The sequence below is a fragment of the Chiloscyllium plagiosum genome, unplaced genomic scaffold, assembly GCF_037043375.1.
Source record: "Chiloscyllium plagiosum isolate Xiang-an unplaced genomic scaffold, Cpla_swu_hap1 HiC_scaffold_42, whole genome shotgun sequence".
Lineage (NCBI taxonomy): Eukaryota > Metazoa > Chordata > Chondrichthyes > Orectolobiformes > Hemiscylliidae > Chiloscyllium > Chiloscyllium plagiosum.
Genome location: NW_028270180.1, coordinates 4,719,356 through 4,737,923, shown reverse-complemented (window position 1 = coordinate 4,737,923; position 18,568 = coordinate 4,719,356). Strand labels below are relative to the sequence as shown.

Genomic DNA, 18,568 nt, shown 5'->3' with positions numbered 1-18,568 from the left:
TTTGAATCCTTAATTTACAACAAAGTAGCTGTCCTGTGGTAACTGAGTTGCTGCCCACTGGTTAGAATTCTCTGTGATCCACACCATGTTCAGACTTCAGCAGCTCCTGAAAGTCTTGTTTCGTTTTCTTCTTCATAATTGACTCACATGCTCCAATATCTAAAAGAAAAACAAACCAAAAAAGTATTAGTCGCTGACATAGAGTTTGTCCAGAACAGAAGAACAGCATACATGCTGCAAGAACAATACTTTAGCAAGCAGGTTGTTAATTCACAGAACTATCTCCCTAGGGGCATAGCATAAGGAATTTGTGTTGATTCATTCAAATTAGGTAAATTTCTTGCATGAAATGGCACAGAGATCCATTACATGAGCAACTCGAGTCATGATGTGTGGCAGGGCAACAGGCTCAGGATGAACACATGACTTTGAATTTATTCTTGCCACATCTCTCTAGCATTTTCCTCATCTCTTGTCTGATGTAAACTCACTGACAGATACTGATCACTGTGTTTGATCAATAACTCCCATTATCACTGTATCCTGTGATCATCAGGATGGTGGAAGGTAAACAAGTTGAATATTAGTTTTTTTTGCCTAGCAATTCCTGTATTATAAAATATAGGAGGTTATTTCATCTGCTATTTTAGAGGTCCTATTGTTTAGGGGCAGAAAGAAAATCTGAACCTTAAAAACAATTCAAAAATGTAACGTCTAATTCATCTGACATAAATCATTATTTCCAGTGGCTTCCCACATGTATATCTTGCCTGCCCCAAGCTGTCCCAACTTGCTCTTTGCCTCTCCTAAAAACAATAAGACTGAAAACGAATATTCACCTCAGAAGCTCTGCTGGTTCAGCTCCCCTATGTAAATTCTCCAGCAGAGGTTCTTTCTCATTGACCAGGAGGGTTGGCGGGAGGCGGGGGGGGGGGGAAGGTGAGGAGAGCAGCAGGGAAGGTCTGGGCTAATCCTTTAATTACAGCCTCATTGAGACTAGGGATGACCAGACCATGCTCCGGTCTCATTATCACTCAGTACCAAATCACGTATAATCAAACATAGAAGTGCCAAGAACAAAATAAAACTGCTGAGGCTCATCTAGTTAACCTCACACCTTCCTAGCTGCAACAAAAACATAATTATTGACTGATCATAGCAATCAACCTCAACTGATTTGTCTACAACAGACCTCACAGTAGGTGAGGAAACATACACTTCTATCATGACTTAAAATAATAAAAACTCTTTTGACAGTTCTCGTTTTCGTAGCTGAAATCTTGACGGGAATCCAAGGAACTAATGGCACTAGGGGACATTACTATACCATGTGAATACTCACTGCTGGGAAATGCCCTCAAAATGGATTCAACTAGTGGTTAAAGGAAAGATCTGTATTTCTAATGAGCCAGATTTCCCCAGGTGTGGTAACCACAGTCAGGCTGCCACTCTACTAATTTTTCACATTAAGAGCAAGCTCCACATTTCTGAAAGGAGGTTCCAACCTGGGCTTCTTCAGAATCATGAACTCTACTTTAAATCTAACAGGTCCCTCAGACAGCAAAATAGTCAGAGGAAGGGAAACCACAGCTCCTTTTTCACAGCAGTCCTCAATCTATTCCATTATTTAAACAATCAGGATGTGACTGTGTAATGTTAAAAGATTAAATAGGAATATCTTTCTAGACATTAATGTAATATTAAAGAGTTAGACCACAAAACTGAACATTCTGGAGGTAGGTGGGTGTGACACTCTGTCTCACAAAAGCATGCAGAATGCAGGTGACTATACATTGTAATTTACACTTCATTTAGACAGTCATTTGCTATTACTCGCCTGCTATTGTCAAGTTAAACTATCAATTCAATCTTTACTATCCAGAAATGCTTTCTGGCCAAATGTATGTCGCACCTGCACTGTCTTGGGGAAACATTGAGTCAGGAAATCGTTTGCATAAGGATTCCTCAGGATTAGCGTGTTAGCATTTGCATTATCTCAGAAGATGACCTCATCCTGCCATTGTACCTGGGGTAACATGTGACTGTGAGTGACTGAGGGGTTGTCTTGAGTGGCATGAGACTATAAGGGAGTGGCTAAGCATCTGTAGCATTGCCAACTGACTTGTATAAAGGGGATGTATTTTCTTTGTTCAGGGCTTCACTTTGACCCAATTTCGCTTGCCTGCGAAGAGGGCCAAAGGGGGTCACCCAGCTTGTACAAGCTTTATTAAACTTTAACAGTTTGCAGATGTTGATGTGCGCGATTTGCATCTCGTGTGCGAAACCTCAGGAAAAGAATCCAACAACTGGAGAGAGTGAGCATGAGTGTCTGGAGAGGTGTGTGTGTCTGTGGAGGTGGTGGTACGCATTTGTCAAGTATTGGGAATAGGTCCGGGTGTCTTTTGGCTCTGTACATACTGAAGAGTTGGAGTGGATATTTAATAGCTTTCTTGGAAGCTAATTGTTTAGCTGCAGAAGAACCCGCCAAATTTGCTGACTTAAACAGTTCTTTTACAGTGGTCGAGACACAGCGGAATGCCAATCGGAATCAACTTCCCAGGCAATCCCTACATCAGGGATTCTGCAGGGTCCACACACACAACTCCCACCTATGCTGCTGAAATGACTACAGGTCGTTCTGCTATAATGCATGTTTTGTTAATGTGAATTTGCTATAACACAATTAATGAAATAGGGACACTGTTTCTAAAGCACGAACCTTTAAAGCAGATATTGGTTATAATGTGATTTTCTTATAACATGGGATTGCCTGAGAACGGAACTACCGTGTTATAGCAGACTGACTGTACTCCTAGGTTATTTGAAAAAGTGGAGGGAGTTAGTGATAAGAATGTTAGCAAGAAGTGTCCTGGTGATAAAATTGCGGGTGGTGCATGCAAAAGAAAGGCTATAACACTGGAAGAGAAGCCAGATATTATAAAGCGTTTTGAGCGTAAGGACAGAATATATGATATAGCTCGCTTAACAGGAATGAGAGAGTGTACCTTATAATGATGATCCTCTGTCCCCGCATTAACAATATAAGTACTGTGTTCAATTTACTTTCGTTTTGTTGGTAATATTATTTATACATTCATTCAGGCTGTGCTATACTTTGTGTTAGGCTTTTGGGTGATCTTTGAGCGATCATGAGTGATATTTTTTTGTTGGGCTGCCCCAAGCCCCACTTTTCCCACAGGCCCCATTATTTATATTAAGTGATTTTCTATTAAGCAAGGGTTCGCTGGAACACAACTATGGCATTATAGGAGAATTACTTGTATCTGGCCATTGGAAAACCTGGACCATTATGTTTTTTCATGTTTCTCAGCATCCCAAATGCTTCAAATACAAGTCATTTGAAACTTGGATAATTATTACCATATGGGAATCAGAATAGCCAGTTTGTGCATAGCAATATAACAAATAGAAATGTCTAAGAGGCTGCTGGAACTCTCTACGCTCCAAATAAAGAAAGGGCCTTGAAAGGAAGATGGAACTTCAATTTAATGTCTCACCTCTGATGACGCAGCATTTCTTCAGCAAATTAATAGTGCTTCAATCCACATTTTGTACTCCAGTACCAAATAAGATTAAAGCCACAATATTTTCAATATTTTGACTCAGATGTGTGAATCCCACCAGCAGTTAATCACCTGTGGCACAATTCTCTTATGTAACTCCAGGCTAGACTCTCGGGTACTTACGAAGACTCAATAATCGATGCTCTTGCTTTAAGTTCTTTAATTCCTGAGATACAAAATCCTTCATCTGTTTAATGTCCATCCCTTGGCGTTTCTGCATGCAATAGTGAAAAGGAGTCACTCTCAGCCAGATCTGTAATACCTACAATGAAATAGCCCCTTATTCTTTGCTGATTTTCTCAACTCCTCTCCTGAAGATGCTGAATCTTGCTGTAGTAACTCACACCAAGACCAGTTTTCTGATCAACCCCCGAGCTCATTCACCGATAGTAGATATGGAATTTCCTCTCTGTTTCTCACGCTTTAAGATACTCCTTAAAAACTGCCACTGTACATCCTATTCCCATTCTAATATCTCAGTGTCAAATCACATTTTGTAACTCTGTGATATATCTGGGGAAGGGGGAAATAAATATGTTGAGACATTACATAAATTAAAGTTGTTTTTGTGGGGTGCAGTTCTGTAGTAAAAACCCTCAGACACCTCTTTATTGTTCACAGGATGTTGGCATTACCCACAGGGGGAGCTTTTATTGCCCATCCATATTTGCCCTTAGGATGGTAGTGGGAAGCTGCCTCCTTGATCTGCAGACAAATTGACCCTTCTTCAAGAGTGAACCTGAACTCAGGGTGTCAGCGAGTTTGGGATCTTGAGTGATACCACTGCCGAGCTCGATTTTGTCCACAAATAACAGACTCTCGCAAGTGCATGAACCACAGAAGGTTAGTATGGATGTAGGGCAAGTAATCAGGAAAGATAATAGAACTTTATGTTTTATTTTGACGGGAATGGCATGCAAGAGTAGAGAGGTTACACTTCAGTTATATAGGGCATTGGTGTGACCACATCGGAGTACACTGGTCACTGTACTTACGGAAGGATGTTAAAGTGCTGGAAGTGGTTCAGAGAAGCTTTACAGGACTGAAACCTGGAATGAGCAGATTGCTTTATGAGGAAAGGACGCAGAGGCTAGGCCTGAATTCTCTGGAGTTTTGGAAGAGTCATGAGTGACTTAAGTGAAACATATAACATCCTGAGAGAACTTGACCGGGTGTATGTCAAAAGGATATTTCCTCTTGCGCAGGTGTCTAGATCTGAGACGTTATAGTTTAAAAATAAGGGCTCACCCATTTAAGACAGGTGAGGAAACATTTAATATTTTTTTTCCTCAGAGGACTGAGTGTCTTTGGAATTTCCTCCCTGAGAAGACAATGAATGCAGAAGCTTTAAATATTCTTAAAGCAGAGGTAGATAGATTCTTGATGACCAAAGGGATGTGCAGGAATGTAGGGTTGAGGTTAAAATCAGATCAGCCACGATGTGATTGAATGGGAAAGCAGGCTTGAAGGGATGTGTGGCTTATTGTTATTCCTTGCACATCTGGACTGTGAGCCCTGTCTTGTTTTTCATCCTGCCTAACTCATGGCGCTGAACACTCCCCCAGTTATGAATAGGAAAGGCTAAAAATCTAGCTGCAATTGCCTGCTCTGCATCATTGACAGGACAGTGCTGCACTGACTGAGCCATCAATCAAACTTGGGATCTAGATTATTGGATCTGAACAAAGAAGAAATTAGGCAATTCACCCATGTAAACACAATGTACTTGTGCCAAATCTTTCTGTGCTCTCTTCCTGAAGGTGCTAACTCATGAGTTTAGTTAAAATAATTTAGCAGGGATACCACCAATTGTAATCTGTACAATATTTCTCAAAAGACAAAAGGTGCCTCGCACAGGATGGCATTACTATGATTGAAGAGCTATCTTTCATTGATACTCACATCATACTGTGTCTGAAGCCTTCTTGCTTTCTGACTTAAGAAACCGAATACATTGGAGAAATGCTCATTCCGAATCTCTTTGAAAACCTGTAAAAGTAGCAACATATAAACAATCAATTTACTTGCAACAGTTAAAAACACACAAGTAAACGCTGCTCAGCTTGATTGCTGAACCCCAACCTTAGGGTAACCAAAGGGTAATAGAGTTATTGAATAATTTGTCAAGGAGGCTGCTGAAGCAGAAAATATAAATAAACACACAGGATAATTTGAGAAGAGAAAAAAAAGAGAAAATTAATGAAAAGGAAAATTAATGGAAAGGAAAATTAATGGAAAGATTAACATAAATAAAGAATAGCTTTTAGCATCATAAGTATGCCCAATTCACAGATCTATACAATTCGGAATCAATTTAATTCCTCTTTGGAAATTTCATCTTAACTAGGGATTGCTACTTTAGGTGTCAGTGTAATGCTTGTGTCAATACAAACCTTCATAAACAGCTGATAAAAACATCATCACATCTGAAGCACTGACCCTGTCTGAACCTACCCCTCACAATCCCTCAGCCCCATGCAAACTCCTGTGGGAGAGAAATGCACAGAATAAATGTTCCACAGACACTGAGACATTTCCTGTCTGAAATGAGTGTTACTGGACAGAAGCATCACCCAAAAACCCCATCTCCCCTCCATGCAATGTATGTCCAGAGAGAATATGTTCAGCTCCCTTCTCAAATACATAGTTGGCAACTTTTTCGAACAGTTGACTGCTCTTTTCCAAACCAGTCCCTCAATTAACACACATTATATCAATCAACCTAACAATCATCGGTTCAAAATGTGAAAATTATTGCCTGGGGATTTGTTTGTCGTTCAACATACTGTGGTGTTCATCGACTTTCACACCATCAGCTCCCTTGGCTGGTATAAATACTTAGCCCGTTATCCGACAGACTTGCTTCTCTCTCTATGGATGCCACCAGCATATTTTGATAAGTATTCTGAGCATTTTCCACTTTGCTTCAAACTACCAGCTGCAGCAATACTTTCATAGAGTCATAAAGCATGGAAACAGACCTTTCAATTCAACTAGTCCACACCAACCACATTCCCAAACTAAACTAATCCCACCTGTCTGTGCTTGGTCCATATCCTTCCAAACCTTTCCTAATTGTCCAGATGTCTTTTAAATGTTGTAACTGTATCTGCATCCACCACTTCCTCTAGCAGTTCATTTTACACATGAACCACTCTGTGTGTAAAACAAAATCGCTCCACATGTCCTATTTAAAACTCTCATCGCACCTTAAGAATATGTCGCTTCGTTTTGAACTTCCTCACTTTAGGGAAAAAACCCATGCTATTCACTTTATCTATACACCTTATGATTTTATAAACCTCCATAAGGTCACCCCTGAACCTCGTAAACTCCAGTCTATCCTGCCTATTTTTATATCTCAAATCCGCGCCCCCCCCCACCCCTCCCCCACCATTGTGAAGAGTGCACTTGCTTTCTTATTCATTCATTTATTGCCCATCCCTAATTGCCCACAGACCAGTTAAGAGCCAATCACATTGCGGCGGGTCTGGAGTTACATGTCGCCCAGACCATGTAAGGAAGGCAATTTCCTTCCCTAAAAGATATTAGTTGAGCTCGATGGGTTTTTCCCAACAATCAACAGTGAGTTCATTATTAGACTCTTAATTCCAGACTTTTTTAAAAAAATTGAATCGAATCTCCCCCATTGGCCATGGCAAGATTTGAACTCAGGTCCTAAGATCTCTCTGGATCAATAGAGATAATCGAACTAGGCTATCAACTCCTCTACATCATCTTGTGGGCTACAAGTTGCTGTTACAAACTGGAGAAGTGATTTAGGATTTGTTCTCATGAGGTAACGGCACTAACATTAGTCATTGCTAAACACCTGCACTGACAACATTCAATCAGAACAAATTAACAGTACAAAACCATTACAAATTTGGCAGACTGCACCTTGCACATTTATAAACAATAAAGGAAGAATCTGGGAAGTGAGAAAAATGGGATTTTTTTGCCACATTACTAAACAAAAAAAAAGCAGCTCAGACTGTAAACAAATGATAAGAGACTCTGGAGATTGCGTTAGTTCGATTAATGACCTTTTTCACTGCTGAAAGGTTTTTCACTTTTGTACTCACCTTATCCTGAGAGTTCAGCAACACTTTCACACTTTTATTCAACGAAGTCACTTCTGAGCCAAAGTCCACACTTCCTGAAATTTACCAGATTCCACAGTTAATTCTCCAGAGAGGAGGCCAGTTATATGCATCTGCAGGCTGAAAATGAGGGACTGCATCAAGGACAATAACGAACTGTCCACCATCGTAACCAATCCAAAGGCCTAATAGTCTCACACTCAGAAATCAATTACTTTCAATCACACATTCTTCTTGTATTCCTGTTCTCCAGAAAACACTGACGGAGCGATGATACGGTTTTCTCCACCTCAACAGAGTCCCAGTACGCTACCTGAGTGACCATTCTTAATCTTGTGTTGTATTAATATAGTAACGTAGGTCTTAGCAGCAGGGTTAGGCCACTTAACGTTTCACTTTTGCTCTATCATTCAATAAGATCATGATAGATTATAAGAAATTGCTGGCGAAATTCAGCAGATCTGACAGCGTCTCCGGCGAGAAAGAGATAACGTTTCGAGCTCATTGATCCTTCTTCAGAATGTTCCAATAAACCATTCTGGAGGAGGAGCTTTGGACTTGAAACATTAACTCTTTCTCTCCGCAGATCTTGAGAGACCTGACGTTCTCCAGTAATTTCTGCTTTTGTTTCATTAGCATTTCCAGCATCTGCAGTTTTGTTTTATGAAAGATCTGAGTACTGTCTCAACTCCTCTTTCCTGCTTGCCGCTATAACCCTTGTCTACCAAAAGTCCATTAAACCCCGCCTTGAATAAAATCAATTACCCTGCCTTCAGTGCTTTCTTGGGAACAGAACTTCACACATTTTAAAACTCATTGTGAAAAGAACTTCCATCTCCATCTTAAAAAGGGAGATTTTTAATACAGCAAACGTTTTATTAACTGACACCTATGGGACCAGAAGTGTGACAGCTGATCAAATATTCCAGTCAATCAAGAGGTCCACAATGCAAAAACACACCCAAAGTAATTAAAATATAATACAGGGGGTATACGTATTGCTGTTAGACTTTATTTACAGCACATAAATCACTTTAATAATGATGCAACTTTGCCTTCAATTAAACTTAACGGCAGACAGTCTTTTCATTCACACCCTCTGACTACTTGGACATTACGAAGATCTTCCAGTATTTGAGATATATAATTTTTGCCGCTAGTCGCAACTGCTGGTTCATTAGATGCCTGTTAAAACAAAGTTTGCTGTACTTAAAATGTACCCTCTAATTCGGGTCTCTACCACAAAAGGGAATGTCATGCCAACATTCATTCTACCAAGCTTTCACAGGATCATATGTGTTTCAATAAAATCACCACGGTAGTGTTAATAGCCTGTTCGACCATACTGGTTTGGTAGGTAATATTCTGACTTAAGTCAAATCTCATAGGTTCAAGTCCCGAAACAGATACTTCAGCACACAATTATTCCCAATATTCCTTCTTTTTCAGCAGATCATTCCTTTTTCTCTAAAAGTATAAAACCCATCACATTTCCACCTCTCTTCAGTTCCAAAAAAGATTTATATTAAACTTGTAACCTTCACTCCGTTCCCCTCCCCACAGATGATGCTAGACCTACTGAGTTTCTGCAGCACTTTGTTTTTATAGCCTTTGTGATGAGGCATTAAACCATAGTTACAACTACCTTATAATGATGCAAAAGGCTGCACATCACTCTCACAAATCCCAGAAGTGAAGATCACTATTTACCATTTCACTCCCACTCTGCCTGCCTTCAGCTCTAGTCAATTCTAAAAATACATTTGCTGTTAATACACCATCAATAAAAGCAATAAAGTGGACACTCACCGCATTTTATTCTGAACACATCATCCACAAGTCCTTCATATACAACTTGAGAACACATGGGAGTCACATAATCCACATCTGCAAACAAAGCAAATGGATTCAAATTCAAAGTATAGTAAGGCTATAATAATCGATACATAACCCATTTACAGGTAGACCTACACCAGGAACTGTATTAATTCAGGTTCAACAGGTTAAAATGCTGACTTGTGATTCTTTTCATGTATAATGTGGGATTTGGGAGTCACTGGCTATAACAGCATTGTTTTCTATCTCCAAATGCCCTTGAGAAGGTAATGGTGAGCCACCTTTCTTGAACCACTGAAGAGCATGTGGTGCAGATACACTCTCAAGGTTGTGATGAAGGAAGTTCCAGAATTTTTACCCAATGACAGAACTATAATGCTGTTGCCTTGCTAAGGCAGGATGATGTGTAGTTTGGAAAGAAACTTGCAGGTAGTGATGTTCCCATGTATCTGCTGTGCTTGTCCTAATATGTAGTACTTGAGAAAGGATGTACTGGTACTGGACGGGGTGCAGAGGAAGTTCACTAGGTTGATTCTGAATTCATTGGAATTCAGAAGATGAGGGAGAATCATATAAAATTATGAAGGGAATACATAAGATAGAAGTAGAGAGGATGTTTCCAATGGCAGGTGAAGCTAGGACAAGAGAGTATAGCCTCAAGATTAGAGGGAGCAGACTGAATTGAGAAGGAACTTCTTCACCCAGAGGGTTGTTAATCTATGGAATGCCCTGCCCAGTGAAGTAGTTGACGTTACTTCAGCAAATATCTTTAAAGCTAAGGTAGATGTTTTTTGAACAATAAAGAAATTAAGGGATACGATGAGAGCTCGGGTAAGTGGGGTTGAGTCCACAAGAAGATCACCCATGATCTACTGAATGGCAGAGCAGGCTCAAAGGGCTGGATGACCTACTCCTACTCCTAGTTTTTATGTTCTTATTAGAGTGAAACAGAAATAGAAATTTCTGGAAAAACTCAATTGGTGTGGCAGCCTCTATGGAGAGAAGGCAAAGTTAATGTTTTGGGTACAATGACCCTTCATCAGAAGAAGCTGTAGAGTAAGTTTGAAAGGAGGTGCTTTGGCAAGTTGCTGCTGTGTATCTTGTGGATGGCAGACATGGCTGGTGTGAATGCTGGAGGTGGGAAGTGCCAATCAAATAGACTCATTTGTTTTCGATGAGCTTCTTGAGACATGTCAGAGATACACTCATCTAGGCAAGTGGGAAGTATTCAATCACACTCTTGACTTGCCCTCTGTAGAATCTTTGAAGAGTCAGGACGCGGGTTACTCATTGCAGGATTCCCAGTAACTGGCTTGTTCCTGAAGCCACGGTACGCGTATGGCTGATCCAGTTCAGTTTGTGGTCAATAGTAACCCCCAAAATATTGTGTACAGGAACCTGACAAGTCAGGGAATTAGAAATGTTCTGAGAAGCGCAAGTATATGCATCACAACTGTCCTTGGTGCCCCTTAGGACCAACATTTCCTGCACCTGATGATTATCCAGCAAATCATGCAGGGAAGTGAGAAGGTTATGCCCCTTGGGTTAAATGAAAAAAAGTGAAAGAACGCAAACAGCAACATAAAACTGTTGAGAAACAGTCGGTTTCCCTACTGCTCACTGTGTTATTGACTTATCACAGAATCCCAACCATGTGGAAGCAGGCCATTTGGCTCATTGAGTCCACACCATTGTTCGGAAGAGCATCCCATCCAGATTGTGACCCCCCCAACCCTATCCTGTAATCCTGCATTTCCCCATGGTTAATCTACATAGCATTCATATCCCTGGACTCTATGGGCAATTTTGCTTGGCCAATCCACTTAAACTGCACATCTTTTGACTGTCGTAGAAAACTGGAGCACCCAGAAGAAACCCATGCAGACACGGGGAGAATGTGCAAACTCCACACAGTCACCAGAGGCTGGAATCGAGCTGGCTCTCTGGCTTAGAGGCAACAATGCTAATCACTGTGTTAGAACAATGGCCGAATACTGAGTCTGCTGCACCTACAATGCTTTCTCACTACAGGCAGACAGCCTTCCTACCCTTATACCCAAGCAACGTCCCTGAATAGATACCAGAGAGGAGCCAGTGGAACAGTATCTCAGCCATGGTCAGTGCCTGCTGTACAGGCAGGAAGATACATCGCTCAAACAAGCTGCCCCAGGTTGACTGGACAATCATTGCTCCAATTTCAGGACTCTTTTCTGCATATTGCTGAGTTTTGTTATATTGCAGTACCTCGGTCGAGAAAGAAAACTCGACCAATCTCAGCCTGACGTGGTTTAATTTCATTCTCTGAATCCTCCACCATCTCCTTCCAGAGCTCATAGGTCATCTAATCCAGAGGGAAAAAGAGAGGGAAGAGATTAAAATAATCAGAAACCAAAACAGTAATTTTGCATGTTTGATAGTAATTTTGCATTCATCAAAATGGGGGAAGAATGTGCTGAGTGTGAAGTACTTCAGGGCAGATATATCACAAGGCTAAACAGAGCAAAGATCCCTCTACACTGTCTTATCAAACGCTTCCAGGACTGGCAAGTGTAGGACTCTGAGGCCTATGCACAGCAGTGAATTCTGGAACCAGAATTCAATGCCATTGGCGGGGTGCTGACACCAATGACTGTGTGTGGAACATTGGAATGGTTTTGTGTGTGTACAGCCTAAGGGGAAAATGTTACAGCACTGGGTTAGACATAGAAGGAAGTTCCCTCTACAATGTGCCCATTAAACATTCTCAGGGGAGGTATAGCATGGAATCATATGGATGGTAAAGCTCCTTTTATACTGTTCCATCAATTACTCCAACGGTTAAGTAAATCGCAACTTGGATAGAGAAGTGTTCCTTTATTTTATCCAAACAAGACTCAGTCAAAAGTTCAAAACAATATGCCATTTGGCCCTTTTGCACACAAGCCACTCAGAAATGTCTGTGGATGACTGAATTAAAGATGCTGAATACTGTGGACCTGAAAACACTAGGAAGCGGTCAGAGACCACATTCAAAGTGAATTCATGCAGCATCCTTATAAATTACAAGAGGAAAGTTTCCTTCCCAAAGTCTGAGATGGAGATACGGCCAATATCGCAAAAATAGAAGGTCTCACAGTCAACTTAACTCAGCGCCTTTACCTTTTTATAGTCTGTGCAGGAATAAAGCGCATTATCTGGACTTGCACTTTAGTCATAGTTCAATTCTCAAACCCTGCTACGTCTGTACATGTGTGGAGGGAAGAACACAACTCAAAATTACATAGTGACCTTTCATCTCTGCAGCCTTGATTTCAAAGAAACACTGACTGATGGCTGTAACAATTCAATACGGAACGAGTTCACCGACACAAATGACAAGGTTCAGAAGATGAATAGGCTCGTGTAATTCTAACCAGCCACTTTCCACATCCTTTCTTCATTAGGAAACTAATGGTTCCACAGAGGTGATCAGATGAATTGTCCAATTAATAATTCATTTTCATTTCATGTTCTATTACCTTCGCACATCTGCCAATTCCGTACGTCTTTATGAAAGGTCCAAACAGGGAGTACAACAAGTGTAGAGCCTTTGCCACCGTACAGATCCATCGATGGTCACCCTCCTGAGGGCAAACACATGGAAATATATGGTACTGGACCCCAGTTGCAACAGCCATCTTAAAATGCAACCTTGAACTATGATATTACTTTCCTATCCCTCACTGCTTTCAGAATGTGGTGAAGCTCCTTGAACCATTGTATTTAATATCAGAGTGTCTAATGAGGCCAGTTTAGGGAACATGAGGGAAGAAAAAAAAAGTAACTTATAAATTGAGATGGAAGGTAGGAGAAGGCTTACATGGAACATAAAATCTTGACAAATGGCACGTTTCAGGCTGTAAATTCCAAGTTAGTGTAGATTGAGTGGCTCAATAACTTGGCACAGTGACTTTACCAACTGACCCACACACTTCATTACATTTAGACAGATAGTTCAAAACCACTTCAAGACCTTATTTCCTCCCCTAAGAGGTTACTTAAACCCCAAACCCCCAAGTATTAAAGCTTTTTGTCACCTGTTCCGAGTCAGATTTTGTTTGATATTACTTCTGTAAAGTGGCTTGGCACATTCTGTGAAGCTAAAGGTGCAAATGTGGGAAAATATGACATTGTCGATTTTGACAAGAACAAAAAGCAAATTGTCTAAATGGTGAGAGATTGCAGAGTTCTGAGGTGAAGAACGTGGGAGTCCTAGAGCATGAATGGCAAAACTTTGTATACAGTGGGTACAGCAAGTCATTAGGTAAGTAATAGAATGTTATCATTCATTGCAAAGGGACTCGATTACAAAAATCGGGAGGTGATACTTCAGTTATACAGGGTACTGGTGAGACCTCATCTGTAGTACCATGTACAGTATTGATCTCCTTACTGAAGAAAGGATGTTAATGTGTTGGAATCAATTCAGAGAAGGTTTACCACACTAATATCTGGAATAGGCAGGTTGCCTTATTATGAAAGGTGACACAGGTTGGGTTTGTATCTATTGGAGTTTAGTGAGTAAGAGGAGATTTGATTGAAATACATAGGGACCTTGAGAGGTCTTGACAGGAATGATGCGGATCAGATGCTTTCTCTTGTAGGAGAATCTAGGTTTAGGGGTGACTATTCAGAAATCAGAGATCACTCATTTGAGAAAGGAGATGAGGTAATTGTGTTCTCATAGAGGGTTGAGGACTTTGGAATTCTTCCTGAGAAGACTGTGGAAGCTGAGTCTTTGTATATTTTTAAGGCAGAGGTAGAAAAATAATTGGTAAGCACAGGGATGAAAGGTTGTCAGGCATAAGTGAGAATACAAATGTGCTGCTACAATTAGATCAAATCGAGCCAGCTCCAGAGGCTACTCCTGCTCCTCATTCCTACGTCAAGAAATGGAAATTGTTATCGAGGCAGATATTTGCTGGGAAGACCTGGAAGGCCCTCAGCATAAAGCCTATCACTTACCAAAAAATAGTCACGGAAAAACTCAGGCAACTCCATGCTGATGATGTCATCATCCAAAGGCAACAGGTAAAAGGCCCACTCATCAAAGGTTACGTCTGAAATTTCCCAACACAAAGCACAAAATTAAAGATGGTATGAATCAATTTAGTCATCTTCCTCCTTTCACAGCACCAAGCCCCTAACCCAGGGCTTTCATATTCTTTAACTTTAAACTGTTGTGTTACAATCAATGAGTCAAAACCATGTGCAGTCATCGGGGGAAGTAAAACTGTGGGTGGCATATAATCAAATTGGGCCTGCAGATGTAATTCCATTTCCATTTTGAAGAAACACATTCGAACCTTACTTTACTTTTCATCATTTGCCGTGGAATTTACTATGTAAACTTGTCACACTGCACCTGCACCATTCCACCAGAAGTGATGCTGCGCTATAAATGTGGACATAGGAACTTACAATGGAAAAAGGCAACAGGGAAACTTTACACCGTATCTAGATTAAACATCAGCCTTGGATCACTTTCTCCCAGGTCAAAGAGCTTACAGGTTCAACTGCACCCAGAAACTGAACAGATATGTCCAGACTAGTAATGAAGCAGTACTGCATTGTCAGAAAGTGATGTCTTTCATATGAAATGTTAAACTAAGGCCCCGCCTACCTGTATGGAGCCCCTTTTGAAGAAAGAGCTAAAAAGAGTTTCTCTCCAGTGCCTTGACCAAATTTTACATCTCAACCAACATTAAAAAAGGATTCTGGTCATTTATCTCATTGCTGTGCATGGATATTGCTGCATACACACTAGCTTCTAAATTTGCCTACGTTGCAACATCTGGTATGCCCCAAAAATAACAAAAGGTGCAACGCAAATACAAGTTCTTTCCTTCCTTTCTTATTTTTCCACCCTGGAGAAAATGTAACTGTTGCCATGGCGTCTGTCTTTGTAACCAAATGAACCAAGCTCAGGAGCTTCCAAACTTTGTCTCCTTGAGTTGGCTTTTTGAAAGCCATGTTAATACTTGCATTTGTGTGGCAATTGATCACAAAGCTGAAGAATACATTTTGAAGCAAGCAGCACAATCTCAAACATCTAGGAGATGCATAATCATATATTCATTATTGAGTTTTCTTTGGGTGGTTTTGAATAAAGGTGCAATGTTGATTGGGGCATTAGGAAAATTTCTTGCTCTTCTTCCAGCACCACCATTTGTACTTGTAAAGCAGAATCACAGGAATAGTCAAACTAGGTGGCACTTTAATATCTTCTAAGAAAAAAAACAGCAGCTCAGTCCTCCCTCAATATTGCACTGGAGAGTCAGCTTAGAGTTCAAAGAGCTTGACCCCAACAATTCTACGTCAGATTTCTAACATACAAAGTAGGCTGAGAAATTGCTTACCTCCAAAGATCCCCTCCTCCTCAAGCACAGTCTCACACATGAAGAACTGGAAAAAAAAGTGGAAAGATTTAACAGGGACTTCAGAGGCAACGTTTTCACACATAGGATGGTGAATGTGTGGAATGTGCTGCCAAAGGAAGTGGTAGAGGCTGGTACAATTACAACATTTAAAAGGTTTCTGGATGGGTACACGAATAGGAAGGGCTTCGAGAGATGTGGGCCAAATGCTGACAAATGGACTAGATCAGGTTAGAATATTTGATTGGCATGGATGAGTTGGATGAAGAGTCTGATTCCATGATGTGTAACTCTATGAGATTATAACACACAGGAATATGGGAATTTGGACTCAGGAACAGGAGTCAATATGGTTTTGTGAAAGGGAAACCATGTTTAACCAATTTATTGTAATCCTTTGAAGAAGTAGCATGTGCCATGGATAAATGGGAAATCAATGGATGCATTATACTGTATTTGAATATCCAGAAGGCTTTTGATACAAAGCCAGAAAGGTCACTACACAATATAAATGCTCAAGATGTAAAAACTTATAAAAGCTTATTTAGGGGGCCTCAAAACTACAAGTGATTTTTTACCTTTTACTACTTCTTATCTCTACTTTAACTGACTCTGTGTTTTGATTTTTCAAGTTAATTTCTCAGGTCTGAACCAATGCTATTTTTAATTAACAGCGTCACTCTGCTTCCTTTTCATTGCTTCCTGTCATGCAATTATGTCAAATCCCCTGCCACACTGAAGTCCTAGCCTTTGTGATCTTTCAACCATGATTCTGTGATGCCAATTAGGTGATGTATACTTAGTTCATACACATTTATTCCCATCTCCACATTAACACACACTCAGCTCTGACATTCAAACATACCAGCTTCACATTCTAACATGGTTTCTAATACAGTAACATGGATTTCAGTGGTAAGGCCAGTGTTTATTACTAATCCCAGACTCCAGGACCTGCTGATTGTCCATCACAGTATTCCAAACCTCGCATCTAAATTAAGAAGCTAGCCTAAAGACGACTACATAACCACAGCTGATTGTTGTAAAAACCAACTGGTTCACTAATGCCTTCAGGGAGGGAAATCTGACATCTTTACCCAATCTTGCCTACTTAAGACTCCAGACCAACAGCAATGTGGTTGAATTGTAACTATCCTTGAGGTAATTAGGGATGGGCATTGAATGCTGGCCAAGTCAGCAACACTTACATCTAGTGATTGAATATAAATAAAAATAAAAAGCATGAACCAAAGCAACTTTCTCTGGAGACAGCAAAGATCCATGGAATGCATGTCTTGTGAAAGCATGACAGAATAACCGCGGTTATCTGAACATCAATTATCCGAATTTTGAATTATCCGAACAAGATCAAGGTCCAGTAAATGCTTCCTTTGCTTATGATCGGATCAGTTATCTGAACAAAATGCTCCCTGCCCATCTCATGCAGATAATAGAGGTTGTTCTGTATAGATTTACCAAACTTTGCCTTGTATCTTCAACTAGCGTTGATAAAAAAATGAGAAGATAAATGCGGTTGGGGGCCAGTACCAGGAAGCCAAATATTGTCACTCACTGCAACCTGAATCATCAACTCACAACCAAAAGCAGCAATTTGGGAATCATCACTACAAAAAGACTGTGAGCAAGGAGTTGGTTGGAATTTTCTCTTGCTCCTCAAAGGGGCTGAAATTAGCTAGTCTGAGCTGAAATTTAACCTCAAGCGCCCCGGTCTGAACCTTTACATTTCCCAATCATATACAGCTCTGCTGCAACCTTCATCAACCCAGCACAGCCATGATGTTGAGCTCTGGGTGTTCTGCTCACCTTTTGGGGAGTGAATATGATTTTGTATTTGCGCAGCCTTGCACTAGCTTTGTCTGCGTTGACGATTTCTGGAAGGAGACGGAGGAAAGAATCACTTATGTAACAGTAAGGCAGTGTGCATGAAGATAGGGTCAAGCAAAACTCCACAACAATTGTAAAGGATACTGAAAACATAATTACATGGAGAAAAAACCCTCATCATCTAATTTGAAAGAATAAAGAAGAAAGAAAGTTATACCAAAGCCCAGTGAGGCCTATCAGGAAGATCTAAAAGACTCAGTGGTACTAACTGAAGCATGCAGGTGGGTTTGTTGGACAAACCAGCCAGTAACCCTCAAATATCACAACAAGCCATTTATTGTTAGTCTCATTCAAAAACAGAAATGGCTGGAGAAACTCAGCAGATCCAGCAGCACTTGTGGAGGGAAAGCAGAGTTAACGTTTTGGGTCCAGCGACCCGCTTTCAGTCAGTTTCTCCAGCAATTTCTGTTTCACATTTCCAGCATCCATGATTCTTCATTTTTAAACAAAAATTCATTATCTTATTTTCTTTGTTGAACCTTGACATGTGAAAAGTGGTTGCTGCATTTCCTACATAATAACATGGCAAAAGCAATTCATTGTGAAGCAATTTGGAACACAGCAAGTGTGAGAAAGGCACTACAGAATTGCAAATTTTGTCCTTACTGAAGGCTAGACTCTGAAGCCGTATGTATAATTCTGGATCATGGGGATCTTTTATTTATTTCATTTTCAGAATTGCTTTTGCAAATGCTGACTTGTTAGATAATAGCACTCTCAAGAAACATCAACATTTTAGAAGGGA

At 40.4% G+C, this 18,568-nt stretch overlaps 1 protein-coding gene across 5 annotated transcripts in view; it reads right to left on the bottom strand.

Annotated features, from left to right (window-relative positions):
• Nucleotides 1-18,568, bottom strand: part of vps33b (VPS33B late endosome and lysosome associated) — a 32,506-nt gene that overhangs the window by 11,639 nt on the left and 2,299 nt on the right. For 4 of the 5 annotated variants that reach the window (XR_015754147.1, XM_043680467.2, XM_087982109.1 and 1 more), the window contains 10 exons: nt 17,743-17,810; nt 15,901-15,946; nt 14,507-14,601; nt 13,021-13,125; nt 11,768-11,864; nt 9,497-9,574; nt 7,670-7,743; nt 5,487-5,573; nt 3,708-3,798; nt 85-159 (listed from right to left, as the gene is read on the bottom strand). Coding sequence is in view for 4 of the 5 variants with exons in the window: in XM_043680467.2 (XP_043536402.1) it covers nt 85-159; nt 3,708-3,798; nt 5,487-5,573; nt 7,670-7,743; nt 9,497-9,574; nt 11,768-11,864; nt 13,021-13,125; nt 14,507-14,601; nt 15,901-15,946; nt 17,743-17,810 (816 nt within the window). In the remaining variant the exon portion in view is untranslated. The remainder of the gene's footprint in view (nt 1-84; nt 160-3,707; nt 3,799-5,486; nt 5,574-7,669; nt 7,744-9,496; nt 9,575-11,767; nt 11,865-13,020; nt 13,126-14,506; nt 14,602-15,900; nt 15,947-17,742; nt 17,811-18,568) is intronic. The other variant, XM_087982110.1, reaches the window with a different exon arrangement.